Source organism: Hippopotamus amphibius, chromosome 12 (genome assembly GCF_030028045.1).
Source record: "Hippopotamus amphibius kiboko isolate mHipAmp2 chromosome 12, mHipAmp2.hap2, whole genome shotgun sequence".
Taxonomy (NCBI): domain Eukaryota; kingdom Metazoa; phylum Chordata; class Mammalia; order Artiodactyla; family Hippopotamidae; genus Hippopotamus; species Hippopotamus amphibius.
Window position 1 is genome coordinate 95,268,884 of NC_080197.1, and position 19,987 is coordinate 95,288,870.

A 19,987-nucleotide genomic window follows, 5' to 3' on the forward strand; every position below is an offset into this window, starting at 1 on the left:
TTAACTGTCATTTATTCCTCGTTGTGTAAAGACTGTCACATCTCAATTAAAAAATGGAAACACTCTACTTCTCAAAATTCATTATTTCACATATGAATAAATACAGCAATGTGATGATACTCTAACACAAGAGCCGTGATTTTTTTGAGGTTTGAAATTGATAAGAAAAGCATAAAATAACGTCAGAGTAGAATACAAAAGTAAAAAAAAAGCCTTCATATAGTATGTTAATTTTACTATTAAAAACTAACGGAAAAGTATTACTGATTCTGAAAACCAAATATTTAGAAAATTACTTGCTTCCAAAATAAGAATACTGATAATAAGTTCTAGAATTTGGTTTTCAATATTCAAAATCTTCCAACTCATTCAGTAAATGATTTGGTATTGGAAATTACGGCAAATGCTTCAGTTATATATGCTTTTTTTTTTTTTTTTAAGAAAACTTAAAATGTCATGAATGATAGGGGCCATTCAAAAATATGCAGGACCCAAAACAGAGAGGATAGTACAAGAGACTGTATTACTCTTACATTAACCACATACGATCAACATTTCAACCTCTATTATATTTCACAACTTGTTATTGAATTTAAAGCACCTGTGTATGGTGATTTTACTTTCACTCTACAGCCTATAGTATTGAATTGAACACTGTAACTTGTCCCATTGGATTAAATCATGCAACTGTCACAGAATCAGGTTAAGTGGTTTATAAGGCATATTGGAACGAGTTAAAAATCACTTTATATCCATTTAAAAGCTTATTCTTTTGGATGAAGGGGTTCCTGAATGCCTCAGTCATAACGTGTGTTGTAAATCAGTTGGATAGTTTGTTAAAGTATCATTTATTTGGCTTAGGATGGAGCGGCAGGAATTGGAAGGAATTGGAGTCATCTCAGGGATGGAGGGTGTCCTCTTGAGCTGGGCTGGGAACAGCAGCTATCACATCACATTCAGAATTCCAAGTAGACAAGGATGCCAAGGGCAGGCAGCAGGAAGCCGAGAAGACATGGTGATAGGATGGATGCATCTATAATGTAAACCAAAAACGTGCACATTATTTCATTGATAACAGTCACTACTGCTCATTTACTCTGCTTTGAGGAAGATCATATTATGTAACCCTGAAAAGCAAATGGTTCCTTTAAAAAAAATACCAGCTTCTCTTAGTCTTGAGTGACTTAAGAAAAACAAAAATCTTTGATCAAGGATTTTGTGTGTGAGACTGTGTGGACTGTTTATACCACCAGTTCATATAACTCATTTAAGATAATAAAATTACAAATGTTTCTATTTTTCCTATGATCCAGCAGTCCTGAACTCCTACCAGAAGGCAGTAGTTCAAGAAACATGTAAAATAAGTGAAAAATCGTAAGCAAGCTGTGAAAAATTAAGATAAAGAGATGCAGCAAAAATGCCAATAATGTTATCTGGGGCAATGACATCATAGCTACACTGGAAGATCTTACATGATTTCATATCCCAATGGCTTCAAAACACTTAGGGGATTATACACAATGATTTGAGAAAAGTATTTTTGATAATAATAAATAATCTATTCAAAATTTTATCTAAAGAACTATTGCCCTGAGAGATATTATGTGAATGAAGACGAAAACGATGTAATATTCGAGACTTAAATTACGTCTTGAGTGCCACTTAGAAGGGCTCTTCCTGTGGTCAGGTAAGTTTATGGGTCCAAGTCCGGCTTCACTGGGATTCTTGAGAAAGGGCTGAGAAGTGGGACCACGAAGGTATACTTTTCCTTTCAACTCTCCACAGTTATTAGGCACTCTCTTCAATGAGCAAATTGCTGGGATGAGTGACACGCTAGAAAAGACAGTCCACAGCTTGTAGAGGTACTAGATTTGTGTCCATTTTTGGAAGTTTATTCTCTAAATTTGAAACTTTAAAATCATGTTATGCACTATATCAACAGTTGCCCAAATAGCCCTTTCTTTGGAATATTCCTCTTACATTTAGGAAGTTTCAAGGTCATTTCTCTTGAACTTGGTCATTGAAACCACAGTCATACTCCCTGTAAGGTGGAAGATGATTGTGCCTACCTGCATTCTGCTATTACCCTGTTAGCAGCATTCGGTGCTGCATGGAAAATATGAGAGAAAACATTATCAGACACATATAAAGCGGTTCTTAAAAATACGCAGGACAGTGCAGGTAAACGTGAGGGCAGAACGGCAAGCACAATATGAACAGAGCTCAAGTAGCTGCTTATAGCCTCGTTAATGCAGATGCTGTATAACAGCGTTATCAGTAGCAAGGATGACACAACTAATGACTATGAGAGCTGCTAGTCACTGTTCTACAGCCACAAGACAGACACCACACTGGCCTTTTATGTGTATTATGACATTTATACAATAGCCTACGATGGTAGATCTCATTATCCTGACTTTACAGATTATGTAACTCAGATTCGGGTAAAATGACTTGCTCAAGGCCAGTGGCCAGTAGAAGGCAGAGCCAGGGTTAAATCTCAGATTGGCCTGGCTCCAAAGTCTGTGCTCTTTTTACCTCACTGCCACTTTCTACAGATAGCTTTTGAAAGGGACCAGTTCTGGAAAAACGTTAGGACACTACATCCTGCACTTAAAGTGTCAAGGCAAGGGCACAGAAGGAAAGTAAATGACATATGGGAGCAGAGCACCTAAGCTGTTTCAGAGTGTCTTTATTCTTGTAGTACTTTTCCTTCTATTTTTCTACATACATATTTTAAAATGATGCCATGGCCCACATATTATTTTATTCCATAAGATGACCAATAGTAAACCTTAATCACACAGATAAACATCAGCTTTCAATGTTTGACCTAATTTAATTGATCTTTTCTGAAGACTTTTGTCTGAGAATGACTGCAGTGTCTCTGCAATGCTCTGTCCTAGGACCACAAATGACATCAGAGATGGGTACACGTTCCTGTATTTGCCGGAATATGTAGGTTGGCTCAGGACAAACTGTGGCCACGGAGGGAAGGTTGGTCAACTGTGGATGCCGTTTTGAAGTTTTGGTGTTACTATGGAAACCAAACACAATTTCATGATTTGTGGTTTCAACATCAGGATATTTGATTTATTTAAAATAAACTCTTCATGTTTATGTGTGTTATATTTAATTTCTCTAATGGCTCAAGCTTATGTAATTGCGGTCTGCATCTTCAGTTCTCTTCCACAGGCCAAACACAAATTAGAGACCTGACTGAATGACTATTTAAAGTCCTTTTAAATGTGGGATCGCCATATTCTTGAGGGGTTTGAAACATATATTGGTTTTCTGTCGAACAAAATGGATCTCATAATACTGCTATCAAGCACAATTTCAGTCCTTACATGGTATGTAGTAAACGTACATTTTGCTTTTCACATATCTCCTGAATATCAAACACGAAAAAATCATTAATCTGGTTAATTACGTTTGCTTGGAAGAGGAAATATAAAGCCAATTTAGAATACTATGTCTCACCCGTCGGATTTCTTGATTTTTGTAACCTAAACTGCCCAGATTTATTTTTCCCTCAGGAAAGATTCCTGCTAGAGGGAGTTACGTGTTGAGAAGTGACAGTTAATCAAAAACTAAGCAGTACTTAACAATCTCTTCAGGTTTTATGCTAAGTAGACAGCCACTTTAGTCAGTTTTTAATACAAATCTCTGCTGATGTTTAAGTTTAGGTACCATCATCCAATCCAGATCGCTAATGTTTGCTATAATACGTGAAATCTTCTCCTTGTGGTGTCATGATTTTTGTCGTTGTTGTTTCGTGGTGTCATGTTTTATGTTCACAACTGCTCATCTCTCTAGATTGTGAACAACTTCAGGACAGGGAATATTTCCAAATCATATTTTTAGCTGTGTTGTCTAATACCAAGCCCAGTATATAGTGAGTTCTTGAACCATAAAATTATAATATGAATAATTCTTCCAGTTAAAAGCCCTGAACCATTTCTGATTGCAGAGCATAAGGTAGGAGAGACAGTGAAGAGGTAGGATATGGGGTTTTAAAGAAGACAAAGGCAACCATTGTGACCCGCTTCTCTTATCAGAGAGATGATATTAAAAAATCTGCAATATCAGAAAGGCCTTATTTTACTGCTCAGCCCAAGGGGTTCTCCAACTTGTCTTCATAGGATGTTACTTTGGATTCCTTCAAAGTCTTATCACTGGCTCTGGGCTGAGGGAAGAAAGCGTTTTGATAAGATGATTGATCCCCATGTCCAGGGGGTTGCTTCGTATATATTAGGTGTGTTAGGTACACATCCGTGGGTGTTTGCTGTTGAAACTTGTTGAATTCAATAAAACTCCTGCTGGGATAGCAGTGAGTTTAGAGAAACATAAGAGTAAAAGTATGCCTGGGATTGAGAGTAAAAATCAGCTCAGAGGGAGAAAGAACAAAGTCACCTGCCTTTCTTCAGGTTAGCAGTATGACAGACACAGATAATGCCAGCTGTGAACTTAAATGAAGACCCTTTCAAGGTCATGCAGCAGCTGGAAAATGCAAGAATGACCACTTCACTGAGTGGCTAGTGCTGTGTTACCAATGATATTCCATACCTGCTTACTCTTCGCATCTTTTACTAGGAACACCCAGTTGCTAAACTACTCTCCCCCTGTGAAGGCTCCCAACCCTAGTTAATTCCCGATACTCCTGCCCTCATCTTAGAAACAGCAACTGGTCCACAACTGATTGCTTCTTCTCTTAGACCCTCCTCTGGATTCTTCAGTAGGAGCTCAAACCTTACATAAGATGCTTCTCCTTCCCACTTGAGTGGCGTTCCACCACTGCTCCGGGGTATGTTTCATTGTTACATCCAGTCAGTTACAGGTAGTCTGACTACAGCTTTGTAATTAGTCTTTGGATGTTTAGATTTTGAGAACAAACAGGCAAATATGAGGCTCTATAAGCAGGTCACTCTCCTAGCAGGAGATGTAAGGGCGTACTGGGAATAGTGTCATGGGGCTCTAGAGCCAGGCAAAGAAAGCAACGTCCAAACTCTGCCTCTGCCTTTTGTTGGCTAGGTAGTCTTGAGCATGCTCTTTTAATCTTTTTATGCCCTAGTTCCTTCAAGTATAAAACAGGGATAATATACCTCATGGCTTTATTGTGAAGATGGAGAAGATGTGTATCAGTGGTTCTTACATATAGTTTAGTAGCATAACATTTCTTCAGAAGCAATCATATGTGGAAGCCCATACTGAATAAGGAGGGAGAGGGAATGCTTTATTTAAATATGGAGCTGGGGCAGGAGACCACAGATTTTTTGTCTCCTCTAATTTTGTGCTGGTACCTGTACTCCCCCAAGCCCATCACTCCAGGCAATGTGTGAGGCTTTGCTTATCACAGTTTGAAAAGCGCTGCTTTATGTAGAGCACTACAAAAAATGCATGCTGGTAGAAAATTCCTGTAAATGATAGTGATTCACATTACATTTGATGTTGTTCATCTCTTTATACAGTCCGACATTGTATTTTTTGAAAAGTAGCTGGATAAAAACAAAGCAAAACAATAAATAAAGCAGGGGTCCCCTGCACACCACTTACATTTGAGACCTGTATGTCTACTGACTATTCCCCAGTCCCACATTGTGTCCTTTTAGATCACAACCATTCCTGAAATGTCCTTTCACCGATAAGCACGAGGCATATCGGACTTTTCTATAGTGGTCTAGCTCAAGTTGATCTCCTCCGTGACATAGCAGTCTGGGATCTTTGGTTTTAAGTAACTGGAACTCAGCTGAAGGAAAAGGTGATTTTGCACTGCTCTGGGACAACTAGAGCTAGTTAATTGAACACTTGCGTCTGCCACATTTCTGACTTTCATCTCTTCTTCCTTTGCAGATTGCCTCACATTCTCAGGCTGACTTCTCAAGACAGACAAGAGCATCAAGCTCACAATCATACGTGCTCAAGAGCAAAGAGATGATATATTTTTTTTACCCCAACTAACTCCAGTGAGAAAACTCTCAAGGAAAGATTCTTATGTGCAAACTCTGAGTCACACACCTACTGTCAGAACAATACTGTAGCTGTATTAGTGGATTTGTGTGATTGAACTAGGTTGGAATAGGTTCCTATACCTCAACCAATCACTGGCCAAGGAGGAGGGTCACTTAGAAGACGTCGACTCTTTCTGATCTCAGGTATTGATTAAAAGCTTTGTTTTTGGAATTAGCCTAACCAGTTGGGAATTCTGGGTATGTAATCTTTGGAAAATTATTTGCATCTGCTTACCCATTAGATGGCTTGGGATTAAGTGAGAAAATGGCACTTATTTTTTTAAATTTTGTGGCAGAAATGGGTGAAAAAAAAGGTTAAAGGAGGAAGAGCTGTTTCTTACTTTGAGATACCGACACATAACTTAATGTATGAATCAATTTTCTGACCAAGATCATTTTTAAAAATTCGTATTCTCCAATATTCTTGCAAGATTTACAGCTGAAGGATGTAAAGCCTTTGAGGCAAAAACAAATATTTTAAAATTTGTCTTGACAGCTGGAATTTTACAGAATGTCTGAGACAAAACAATTACAGGTTTGTTATTCGTTAATTCATTTCTGGAAATCCTATCTTATGTGTCCCTTCTTCCTTTAATATTTTGTCTTTCATGAGTCCCCCTACCCTTTTTCTGATGCCCACCCTATTTTTTATCCTTGCTTAGAAACTGGTATAGAATTTGTAATAAAACTCCTGTAACTCAGTGAAGTTAATGTTAAAATTTTTAGGCCATATACCAGAATTCCTATTTTTACAAATTGTCTAATGCTTATTAAGAATTAAAAGAGGTATCTTTTTTAAAAAGTTAGTTGGCTCTGCTTCAAATAGGTCTCTTGGGAAAATGCTGAGACAGTTTTTCATTTTAAATCAATTATTATAAGCATAACTACCTGCTTTAGACAAAATGGAGGAATTCGCTATTTACCCCAATTGGTTTTAAGAGTTTCTGGAAAAGAAAACAAAAGAGAAGTCAGAAAATAACACAGATTTTTTTTCTTTGAGATACAGCAGACTTTTTATATATTTGATGATTTTTTTGCCTTTGATATCTATTTTATTATAGTGTCTATGTGTATCAGCTTGCTTATTTTGTGTGTGTGTTTTTCCTCATATCTTTTATTGGAGTATAATTGTTTTACAATGTGGTGCAGTTTCTGTGGTACAACAAAGTGAATTGGCTGTATTTATACATGAACATATGCTCTCCCTCTTCAGCCTCCCTCCCCTCTTCCCTATCCCCCCCATCCCCACCCGGGTCATCACCAAGCATCGAGTTGATCTGCCTATGTTATGCAGCTGCTTCCCACTAGCTATCTGTTTTACAGTTGGTAGTGTATATATGTCTATGTTACCCTCTCACTTTGTCCCAGCGTCCCCTCCTCCTGTGTCCTCAAGCCCATTCTCCACATCTGCATCTTTATTCTTGTCCTGCCCCTAGGTTCATCAGCACCATTTTTGTTTTGTTTTGTTTTTTAGATTCCATATATGTGTGTTAGCATACAGTATTTGTTTTTCTCTTTCTGTCTTACTTCACTCTGAATGACAGACTCCATCCACCTCACTACAAATAACTCACTTTCATTCCTTTTTATGACTGAGTAATATTCCATTGTATATATGTGCCACATCTTCTTTATTCATTCATCTGTTGATGGGCATTTAGGTTGCTTCAATGTCCTGGCTATTGTAAACAGTGCTGCAATGAACATTGTGGTACATGTATCTTTTTGAATTATGGTTTTCTCCAGATATATGCGCAGTAGTGGGATTGCTGGGTCATATGGTAGTCCTATTCTTCGTTTTTTTAAGAAATCTCCATACTGTTTTCCATAGTGGCTGTATCAATTTACATTCCCACCAACAGTGCAGGAGGGTTCCCTTTTCTCCACACACCATTCCAGCATTCATTGTTTCTAGATTTTTGAAGATGGCCATTCTGACTGGTGTGAGGTGATACCTCATTGTGGCTTTGATTTGCATTTCTCTAATGATTCGTGATGTTGAGCATCTTTTCATGTGTTTGTTAGCCATTTGTATGTCTTCTTTGGAAAAATGTCTATTTAGGTCTTCTGCCCGTTTTTGGGTGGGACTTTTTGTTTTTTTGATATTGAGCTGCCTGAACTGCTTGCATATTTTGGAGATTAATCTGTTGTCAGTTGCTTCATTGGCAAATATTTTCTCCCATTCTGAGGGTTATCTTTTTGTCTTATTTATGGTTTCTTTTGCTGTGCAAAAACTTTTAAGTTTCATTAGGTCCCATTTGTTTATTTTTGTTTTTATTTCCATTCTAGGAGGGGGGCTCAAAAAGGATCTTTCTGTGATTTATGTCTTAGAGTGTACTGCCTATGTTTTCCTCTGGGAGTTTTATAGTTACTGGCCTTACATTTAGCTCTTTAATCCATTTTGAGTTTATTTTTGTGTATGGTGTTAAGAAGTGTTCTAACTTCATTCTTTTATATGTAGCTGTCCAGTTTTCCCAGCACCACTTATTGAAGAGGATCCATTGTATATTCTTCCCTCCTTTGCCAAATATAAGGTGACCATATATGCGTGTCTTTGTGTAATTTTATCTCCTTTTGCTTCTTTGAGATAGCAAAATTCTAAACTAACTATGTGAAGAAGAAGAAAAAGACAATTTAAGACTATTTGTAGTTCTGTCAAGAACTAGTTGCATAACTTTGGGCAAAAGAGAATATTTGGACTTAAAATATGCCTTTGAGGCTACTGTGATCTTTGACCATTTTACTTGTCAAGGCTGTGGATTTTCCTTCTGTAAAATGATAGTGTTTAATATTCTAAGTCCTTAGGTTCCTAGCATTGCCATTAGTCTATGATTCTACACAAACCATAACATGTTTAAGAATATCAAGTATTGAGCCATAAAATTTGCAAAGATATTTGTTATATTTTCACTTATTTATGATAATCAAAGTTGATGTTTGTTTATAAATTTACATTAAAAGCTTGATCATATAAGTGATAGTGGCTATGATGTTTTTTTTTCAAACTGGTGAAACCTACTAATCTTGCTACTCCTACTTGTTTGGCAATTATAAACACATACACCAAGCAAAATAGTATTTTTTTTTTGGCAAGGGTGTATGGTTTGCTGGCAGCTTATCCTGGCAGTCATATACTTTCCTTACTGTTTACTCTGGTTCTTTCCCTGTTAAGAAATGCTAGATTGTAAGAAAGGAGCAAGCATTTCCAATAGAGTGATGACCAATTATTTGCAGGGAAATGTAAAAGTAACTTCTAACAGTCTATTGGCTAACAAGCACATTTTAAATATCCTAATTTTGATATAATTTGGGGGCAAGATGAGACTATAATTCTGAGGACTTTTAAAACTGGTTTACCTACTTTTTTAGAAATGCAAGGTGAGATTTTCACAAAAGCATGAGACTTCTAGAAAGAATGCTGTTGCCCTCACTTGAGTGTGTGACCTCCTGCAAGGTACTTAATCTTTCAGAGCCTCCATTTCTTTATCTGTAAAATGGGGAGTACAATATTTCCATAGCAGGGTATCTGTGATAATTAAGTGGAAAAAAAAAGTTAAAAATACATAACAAACACTATCTGATAATTGTAAATTTGAAATAAATTTAGTGTGTTCATTTAAAAATTATTATTTAGTGAACATGAGAATACACTGAGCCTGGGATGAGACAGAAGATACTCAGAACGCTCTTCTATTCTATAAAATGTTCAACATACATATAATGGATTTCATGCATTTAACGTTTTCCTCAACTTAGACAAAATCTTCAACAAATAACATTCAGGTTCTTTACTCACAAACAACCAGAGCCAGCTTATTAGATCATCTTTGCGTTTGGCATTGCAAATAACTGTGTGGCAGAGTAGTCTTACATGGGTAGCCCTGGTTTCATGGAATGCATCAAACTAGGACTGGGACCAGTTTTTCTCCACCTCGATAAAAGAGAGACTGGGGACTTTCAGATGCTCATTCTATTTTATTTTTGCCATATTCATAAAAGCAAATATTAAGTTTTCTCTCTACTGCTCCAGCCTGTCCTTTCCCCAATCGGTTTTTGAGGCAAAGGGACACCTAGAGCCAAAGTTTAAAAATTTGTGTGTGCTCCGTGCCAAGGCTAACAGTTCCTCTTTAGTGCTAGGCCTGAGGGCCCAGTTAAGCACATCTATGGCTAAGACTTCCTAGACATCTTCAGGAGCTACAGACACATACCCTACTGGGTTTACTTAAGAAGAAATACTGTTCCCTGCAGCACTCCTACATCCCCCACAGACATACTTGCTTTTTCTGTAGCTTTGCCTCTTTACATTTTTAGGAGACCAACGGGTGTTTCATAGTGCTGACAAGGAAGAGTAGGAGTAAAACTAATGGGTCACGGCAGTCAATTTTCCTTAAACTTATCAGTGTATATAGTCAAAAGAAATCTAAACAAAGGGAAGCAGGCGGGTATGTCTTCCCACAAAGCCCACTGAATTTTTCTTAGTTCTTCTTTTATGTAAATTTGAGTAAATGACCTTTTGCTGATTTTAATACTCATATTCAAGGTCATGATGGGCACAATGCTTGCTTGTAGGTGAGACCATGGAACTAAAAAGGCTTAGTCTATCATGCTCCTGGATGTCATGACTATTTATTCATAGAGGGTCTATTTTGTTTAGGCATCCTTAAAATTATGGGAGAGATGACATTTTTAGCAGATACATATTTGCATGCCTAGTACCAATTTACATTTTTTTTTGGTGACTCTGGCGGGACTCCCCAATTTACATTTCTAGTACCAATATTTGTGGGAGAAATCATTCCCCAGCTCTAGGAAAGAATAGGTATTTTGCCCTTTAAATTTGCTTTGAACAGCAGGCTTTTCAAGAGATGAGAGGATGGGGATGACACAGAAAAGCATCTGTTAAGCTTTAGCACTGTGAGCCCCAAAGTAGCAACTATATCCAGTTTCATGTGATTCTTTTGTGAGACCGAACTAGCAGCCATCATTCACCTGGCTGGCCTACCTGAGGGTGGTTTCCAATTCACATGTCAGGTTTTATCAAAGTGTAGATGCAGAGTGATTTCAACTTAAATGTTACCTCTGCTTTTCTTTTAAATCAAATCTTCACCTATGAACTCCAAAAATTTAAATATACAGATAGCTACAATATAAGAATAATAAAAAGATTTATTTAAAATTACCTCATTTAGGAACTTCCCAGGTGGAAAAGTGGTTAAGAATCTGCCTGCCAATGCAGGGAACATGGGTTCGAGCCCTGGTCTGGGAAGATCCTACATGCCATGGAGCAACTAAGTCTGTGCACCACAACTACTGAGGCTGAGTGCCACAACTACTTAAGCCCGTGTGCCTAGAACCTGTGCTCCTCAACAAGAGAAGCCACCGCACTGAGAAGCCCATGCACCACAACAAAGAGTAGCCTCCGCTTGCCGCAACTAGAGAAAGCATGTGCACAGCAAGGAAGATCCAACACAGCCAAAAAATAAATAAATAAACAAATAAATAAATAAAAATAAACATTACCTAATTTATTCATAAGTTATCTGGACAGTCTGGTCTATAACATGTCATCAACAATTATTTGTTCAATAGATTATTTTTTAAAATTTATTAAGTACCTACTCTGTCCAGGGAACTTTTGCAACATGTTATTTTGCTTAATTCTTATAATACAGGTGAAGTATGTCTCATTATATCCTCATTTACTCATTAAAGGTCTAAGAGTCAGACTTGCCCACCTAGCACAAGGCAGAATTGGTTACTGAGCTAAAATCTGGTTCTAAGCCCAGTGCTATTTTCTCTACCCCAAAGACGCTTCGTGAATGCTTCTTAAGATGGCCAGACAATGCAGTGGTCCAACCTTCCTAAATGTAATGAGTTAAGAGTTGGAAGTTATTACTGGTATATAAACACCCCCATGCCACAACTAGCCAAGGATCCTAGTTGCCCACTGGTTTCATGTGGTGGTTCAGAGTCACAAATACCTTGGAATCTTTCCCAGGGCAAAACCAGAGCAAAAGTCCCATTTGATTTGTCTTGATTCATCTTTGCTTTGGGGCTATGACAAATGAGTGACTCACCTGTTTGAGGTGGTATTTTGTTATTTAAGATTTTCCTTCCTAATATAATCCTAAACTTGTTTGTCAGACCTCAGGGCCTTACTGCAGGATTCAGTGTCATCCATCTATCAACAAGGAGTAACTGGTGCCTCTCAAATGAAGTTCTTAAAAGAAACTGTCTGATTTGTTGAATCTTCACAGCTATTAAGAGGATCATGAACAACTGAATCTTCTTTTTTGTACTTTCACAGAGAAAACAATTTTTCAGCTATTTTAACAATAGTCTGAAACATATAAGGAGTTACTGGTTGAAATCAACACTAATTAAAGGATTTCTAAGAGTTTGTGCTTGTTCAGTAGAAGATATGAAGTGATTTAAATCACTGTGGATGGCATCTACATGGAATTTTCCTCCTGTTTATGTATTTTTCAGAGCTCATTCTTAGTCATGTTTTCATGATGCTAAACCCTGAAATTTTAAGTTCTTTCCAAATTCTTTTTTAGGTTCAAAAAAGTGGAAGAAAAGAAGGCTGAGTTTCATCACGTCTATAAGGAATTTATTTTAAAAATCAACAGACAGAGTAGTTCCTCCTTGCTAACCAATAGGAATTCTGGGGAAAGCTTTAAGAAACCATTATGTTTATACTGAACAAGTCAAAGTCTCACATAGTGAGTGGAAATTGAAATTCTTTTGTCAACATCTATATTTCTAACCAGTCATACCAGTCTTCCAGTCATTTCATAATAAAACTTTTGGAGTAATTATTGACTTTCCACAAGATTTGTGCCTTGTGTCTTTATGTCTCCTAACACTGTATTTTATACAGAGGAACTTTTAGATGTTGATTGATGATGATATACTAATATGCTTAAAATAACATAATTTTCAAGATATTGAAAGAAATATTATAAAATCTAGAAAGAAGTTTGAGACCAATGGTTTGCTTTGACATTTAATTCCACCGGGACTGTCCTACCTCTTGTTCCCCTTCCCTGGCTTTTCCACGTTAGGTTCTTCAGAGTTTGTCAGAGCACCACTTCTCTTGCCCTCTATACCAGGGGTCCCCAACCCCTGGGCCACGGACCAGTCCACAGCCTGTTAGGAACGGAGTGGCACAGCAGGAGGTGAGCAGTGGGAGAGCGAGCAAAACTTCATGTGCTGCTCCCCATCACTCCCCAACGCTCCCCATCACTTGCATTACCGCCTGAACCATTTCCCCTGTTCCCCTGTCCGCAGAAAAATTGTCTTCCACAAAACCGGTCCCTTGTGCCAAAAAGGTAGGGGACCGCTGCTCTACACAACCTGTTCCATCATTATTCTTATAGCATTTTCCCATCCTTCTGAATTACTTAGCTCAGTTAATGATTTGCCATGCATTAAATTACTCAGAAGATAAAACATAGAGTTATGTTCAAAGTGCTTTTTTCCCTCACTTGCAATACACCATCTTGGTCACCAAGTACAATTGATTCCATCTCCAGCAGAGCTCTAGAATCTCTCTGCTCCACCTTCTCTCCTGCCTCTGCCATAGTGATCCAGGACCTCATCACCTCTTACTTAAACACGAGAAAACCACAAATACAGTCTGTCCCCTTTTCACAGTCTGTACGTAACCTATACTCCAACTATATCTAACTTCCTCTCCTTTTTGCATTCTGCATTAGAGAGTCACTGAATGAGATGCCACTGTTATGTATTCTCAGATTCAACGTTTCCTCAAACTGAAATGCCCTTTTACCCCCTTTTATACCTCAAAAATCCTCATTGATCTTAAAAGTCATCAAAGTATCATTCTTTTAAATAATTGTGGGTGAATTTAATTATTTCCTCCTCAGTGCTTGCTTCTACAACACTTCATACATTGTGCTGCAAATTATTTTTTCACCTGTCTCATTTTTCAGTGACTTTATTGTTCCTTAAGAACAGAGACCATGTACTTATTCATCTTCCAACTTCTAAGGACCAAGTCCTACCTAGCACACATTTGGTGCTCAGTACATTTTTGGTGAATGAGTTGAACTAATGGTCCTACTTTGGAGCCCCCTCTGCTGTCATTCTACCCATGATCTCTCTTTCTCTAGGCATGTCTGAGAAGGACCATTCCTGAGAAAATTTGGTGCAAGAAATTAGTTTCCCTATAAAATCTCCACTTCTTCGTAGACTCAAAAATCAAGCAATCATCCCATTTAACCAACATCCAGTAGAGTGCTCAAGACTTAAATATGAACAAACAAGGTCTTTCACTGGTAGTCCATATTCTGAGAATAATTGTTAGCTAGAGGTTATTTTATAATTTGGATCAAAAAGGAAACGGAATTCACCAAGAGGAATTAGCTGCAAACTGAAACTTTACTATTTTTCCCTCTTGTGATAGTTCTGCTAATGCATTTGTGAGATTTTAAGTGTTATCTAACATCTTTCTTGATTTCTGTAGTATCTTGGCCAATTTTAAGTTGTTAATGTGTTTAGACTATAATCTTGGACCAGGAAAACAAGACTGTCCCTTTAAAGGAACGTATTTAGATAATATTTTAATTTGAATACATAACTTGTACTTTAAGAATATTAACTTCAAATCAGATGAATTTTCCACTTGTACAGACGGAGCCTAAATACTTAAAAGAAAGTAATCTCAGTTTATTTACTTCTTCAATGACCAGTTGGATGCTGCCTCATTAGATAATGGTGGAGGCTGTGACAGGTCCTTTCTATATAGTTAACAAAAAGTGGTTTGGATTTGGCTACTGGAATTCTCACTTCTTATCTGGCATTTACTACTTATTCCACAATAAGGAATTACTTATAAAAGGACTTAAGTATTTCTGGGTGTCTTCATTTTTCCTCCACTGTGCCATGCTATTTCCCAGTATCAGGTTTTTGTTAAAAATTGCCACATGGAATTAATCTTCTCTAGACATAATATAGCGATTAAGAGTACATGTATTAGAGCTGAATCATTTGCATCTTGGCCTCTCGCTTTAACAGAATGTGATTTGGGGCAAGTTACTTCAACTCTCTGATGCTCAGTTACTTCATCAGTCGAATGAGGATAGTTACATTTACCTAATTGTGTCTTATAAAATGTACAGAAAGTACACTGCCATTATGTAAAAATACTTCATAGTTGGCAGCTCTTCCTATTGCAATTACTAGGAAGTTCTTTCTCTGATCTGCTCCATTTGTCAAAGAATAGATCGCCACTTTTCTGTGGCCTCTGCAGGCCACATTCCAAAGAATTCTTTACCGGACTCAGGAAGGAAAAGGTACTGGTCCAAGCCCAAACTGAAGGGCATTTGCAAGGTCACAACTAAGATTTAGGAAACCATTCAAGGCAAGCCAGGAGGGATCACACTGTTCTGACTACAATTTAAACATTCTGGATTTCCAACATTGTACAAACTTGAAAATGAGCCTGGGTACTGAGGTGAGGCTTCTGCTTCTTTTAAAATAAAAGCAGACCCTAGGCTGTAATGCCGAAACTAGACGCTGAGAAGACAGAGAAGGAAGTCACTGCTGAGAAAGGTACACAGACCTGATCTACCTTGTAGATAGAGTTACTGGATGTTTTAGCTAAGTAGGCAGTAAACATCTGGACATGATTAAAATTTAATTCTGATCTACTCTGCTTTGCTTTTTTTTTTAGATAGCTTCTCTAAGTTTTCATAGAATAGAGATAGCTTAATTGCCTAATATTTGTTCATGAATTCAATTTACACATAATGAGAACCTACTACTATTCTGCTCAGTGCTAGGGCAGAAACAGCCTTTCTTCCCTCTGGAAATGACAGCTGAATCACAAGTCAACCACACTGTGGTGTTTGGCGCCCTCCGAATGCCCAAGACACCATGGGAGCAAAACTAAAACAAGGGGCAGCTGCAGGTGGTGACACAAAAGGAGTTTCCTGGAGGAAAAGGGACATGAACTAAGAAAGAAGAGATGGGACAAAATATATACATATGCTTCACAAATGCCCTTCTATTATGATAATAAAATATTTACCAAGAAATGCATACTAAAAACAGAGAATCCAATGAAATCAATGTATCAATGTAATTCTTGATATTTAAAAGGAAATAAAGTCTTATTCTAAGCCATTGCTTTATAATAATCTAATTTAACTTAAAGTTATAGTTAATACCCTGAGATACTAATTTCCACTTCATTAATCCATAGAACATTCCAAAATAATAAAAACATGCAAATCCCTTCAAACTTAAGGAGATATTTCATCATGATCTTCTTGAACATCAATTTAATAGAAGATAAATATACATTCTGACTGTATTTCAAATATAGTTGTTTAATGTCAGAGAAGTTATTAACCTTGGAAAATAGCCTCAACAGAAACATTTGCTACTTGGAATAATGCGTAATCTTTAGTTTTAAAACTTGCAATGTTGCATTCCATCTGTTTTAAAATGGCTGAGAATAAGCCATAGAGGATATACTCTTCACTGACCACATTGTATATCTGTATAGAAAATATTTTCAACATTAGACACATGACATTTTAAAATTAATGGATACAAATAGGAATTTATCAAATTTGCACAAATGCATCCTATGACTTGACAATCTCTAAATCTAAATCTATATTTATATAAATACACTTAGTTCATCTTGTCACTAAAAAATTGTCTTTAAATTTGACATGGCAATTGATAATGTGATATGAAGACATAACTCTGAGCAAAGTACCTTATTCATGTGCTGGCCTGTAGTGTTCATTGGTAACTGCTGAAGATTAAATAAAATTATTGAGTAATTGCTATGCACTGTGATAAACGTTCATTGCCTATGTTATCAATAGATTAATTTTAAAGACAAGAAGTTTACTTTAGGAAGTAAGGAGAGAATACTATTTCGTTTCTTGCTAAAGCAAAAACTGTCTGATCATATTCTCACTGTGATTTTCCATCTTTTATCTAGCTAACCTTATCTCATACATCTGAATGACAGCAAAATATATGATCTAGGATACTGGGCATTGAAAACAATCCTTAATTTACAGAGAAGTGATTACAATCGAATATGCCCTAGGAAATACTTATAGCACTGAATTTAATATTGCCTGCTAAATATAAGCCTTATTTTTCTTCTTGATATCAATGTTGGAACTCCTAGCACAATTTATTACTAATTTTATTAACCTCAAATTTTAGTAAAATAAATATTCGTCCAGAAAGAATAACAAGGAGATTTAAAAATATGATATAATTTCAAATAATCACATAAAAATAAAAAGCATCCTTATTTTCATTTTAAATTCTTTGAGAACAATGTAACTTTTCCCCTCTCTGAATTAGGGAACTAGTTTATAAAATTTAGATATAGAATATTTTTTATACTTCTTTTATCTGACATAAAATATTGATTATTTAAATAAAATTCCTCTGAATATAATTGTTACAGCTATAATTAATAGAAAAAACTCCTTGAAAAATTAGAGAATAAGAAGACAATAGAATAACTGGGGCTTTTGATTTAGTGATTAAATTATATTCAATTGATAACTGGGCAAAAAAGAATTTAAAAAATCAGAGCAAGAAAATTCTATGTTAAATGATTCTCCTATTTTTTTAACTGATCCTAAAGTTCTACAAAAGTGTAATAGCTGAACAAATGTGAGATATCTTTTCGTAACACAATTTAAATATAACTTAGTTAGTTTAAATATGTTAATAATCAGTTAAAATTTTTTGATAAAGATCATTTTTTAATCCTAAAAAAAACACAAAATAATATATGGCTTCAAAGAGCTGCACAAAGATGTGTTCAACTATCAAAATCATCCATATAAAGGGCAAGATTATTAACAAAATTATAAAATCACCAGGGTTCCTAGAAATGAGCAACCTTCTAAAGGACCATCTCTACATCATCAGCAGGAAACTATATTCAGTGAAAACATAAGAGACAGAATTTAAATAACTTACCTGTGTAGTACTTCATTCTCTACATCAAATTCATATTGGCTATAAGGTACTCATGACAATATATTTATATGTTTGGAGGGTTAGGCAGCCACTTATGGTGATGGCATAAAAAGAAAGCACATCTTTTCATTAAAAAAAAAGATTTTTCAAAAACCTCAGAATACATAAAGTTACTAAATTACTTTAGGTACTTGGAAGAATATAAGAATTATGATGGCTATATATTTCAAATGTGATGGTATCAATTTTTTATGCTTCCAGTCTTTTTTTTTTTCTTTTAAATTTGCTTGTCTTATATTTTGAATTGCTCCTTGGATTACAACCTCTTTGTAATTTTGGAATCACATATGCCAGTTCTCCATTTGTCATGAAAATTATTACACTAAAAATTCAAGCACTTTTAAATTTTGTCAATTTTTCTTCATTTTTAGCATTTTTTTCTTTAGATTTTATTGGCTCTTACATTTTAGAATACATTCTTTTTGACTATATATTTTAAGAATTCTTTTTAGCTTACATTTTAATCATAAAGCATATATTGGGAATCTAATAGATGTCAGCGTTCTAGAGGGTCATCACATGTTCTTAAGACATTTATGATCTAAGTCTTTGAAATATTTTAGTACATCAGTATTAATTTAGATCACTTATTTTTGCCAGTTTAACTGAAAAAATAAATACTGAGTAAAAATTCTTGCTAGGTTCTTTGGAGAATAAAATATAAATATTTGCTTATGAGTTATATGCTACCTCATTTTAAAAAGGCTTTGAGATAGTTTACAAAGATACACAAATTATGATAAAGAAAAATATTAATTGAGAGGAAGGGAAGTAAGTTTAGGAAAAATGAGACATAGCAAAGAGATAATGATATATAAATAGCAACAACATCCACTAATGCTACTACTGAAAAAAGCACTTTACCTATATTTACGTATTTTCAGTTGAAATATACAATGCTCTATGTACTTTGCTGAAGGTATGATGGAAATATGACTCTGAGTTTTGGCCAGGCAATGCAAATAGAGAAATAGATCAAGCATAAGTTCATTATCTAAAAGATATAAACAAATATTGCGCTCAAGAAAAGTGTTCTACTTCTGGTCCTTAGACCAGACAAAGGATGCAGATTAAGGGAGAGTCTAGCTGGGCAGTACATGGGATAAAAGATAAAAAATGCAATGAATTAGGAAAGCTTATTTGCCAGAGGGGTCGGTTTTCTTCTCCCCCTCCAATCATCCCTAGATCTTTCAAAGGAGAGTACAGTATAGAAGGAAGATATTGATAACCTATTTAGAGTGTGTATGTGTGGAGAATTAAATATGCTCGAATAAGTAATATCTAAGCTATCTACAGAGGAGAATGGATTTATTTAACTGTATGAATTTTTCGTGTGTTTATGCGTGTGTCAAGCAGGGGTAGTGTTGAGGAGATAAATTTTTGTAGAATTTAGACAAAAGTGGTGTTCCTTCATATCCTTCCTCTAATAAGGTCTCATCTTCTTCATTAAATTGTGTACAGGAGTTTGAAAAATACTGATTTAATATTAAATATCACATATTTTATTTAAATATGTATTTATTAGCCTGGCCCGGTGTGTTCAGCCTCACCTGAGAAAATTTTCAGTCATGGTTCCATAAAAGGAGGACACTGTAGTACAGCAAAACATATCCTCCACAATCATGGAATAACATGGTAACAGACTTCGTGTAATTGCTTTTTGCTTTTTTTCTATAATGTTCCTCAATGTAAGCCAACAGCACAATACCAAAGTACAATTCAATAAAAATTAATCCTATGAAGATGCAAAACAATGTCTCCTAAAGATATAGCTCACTGAAGTTTTGGATGGATCAATTGATAAAATTGATTGGATCTCCTGGGAACGGATGGAAGGGTGTATCTCCATAGTGCATGCATTCTCCACAGGGGCAATATGGCTTCCAAAGAGGTGAAAACTGGTTCTCGCGAGGTGAAAAATA

General features: G+C 36.0%; 1 protein-coding gene across 3 annotated transcripts in view; it reads right to left on the minus strand.

Annotated features, from left to right (window-relative positions):
* Positions 1-446: 446 nt before the first annotated feature.
* The window catches only part of CNTN1 (contactin 1), a 329,895-nt gene continuing 310,354 nt past the window's right edge, over positions 447-19,987 (minus strand). For all 3 annotated transcript variants that reach the window (XM_057703538.1, XM_057703537.1, XM_057703536.1), the window contains one exon: positions 447-1,033. In XM_057703538.1, coding sequence (XP_057559521.1) covers positions 957-1,033 — 77 coding nt within the window. In that variant the 3' untranslated portion in view covers positions 447-956. The remainder of the gene's footprint in view (positions 1,034-19,987) is intronic.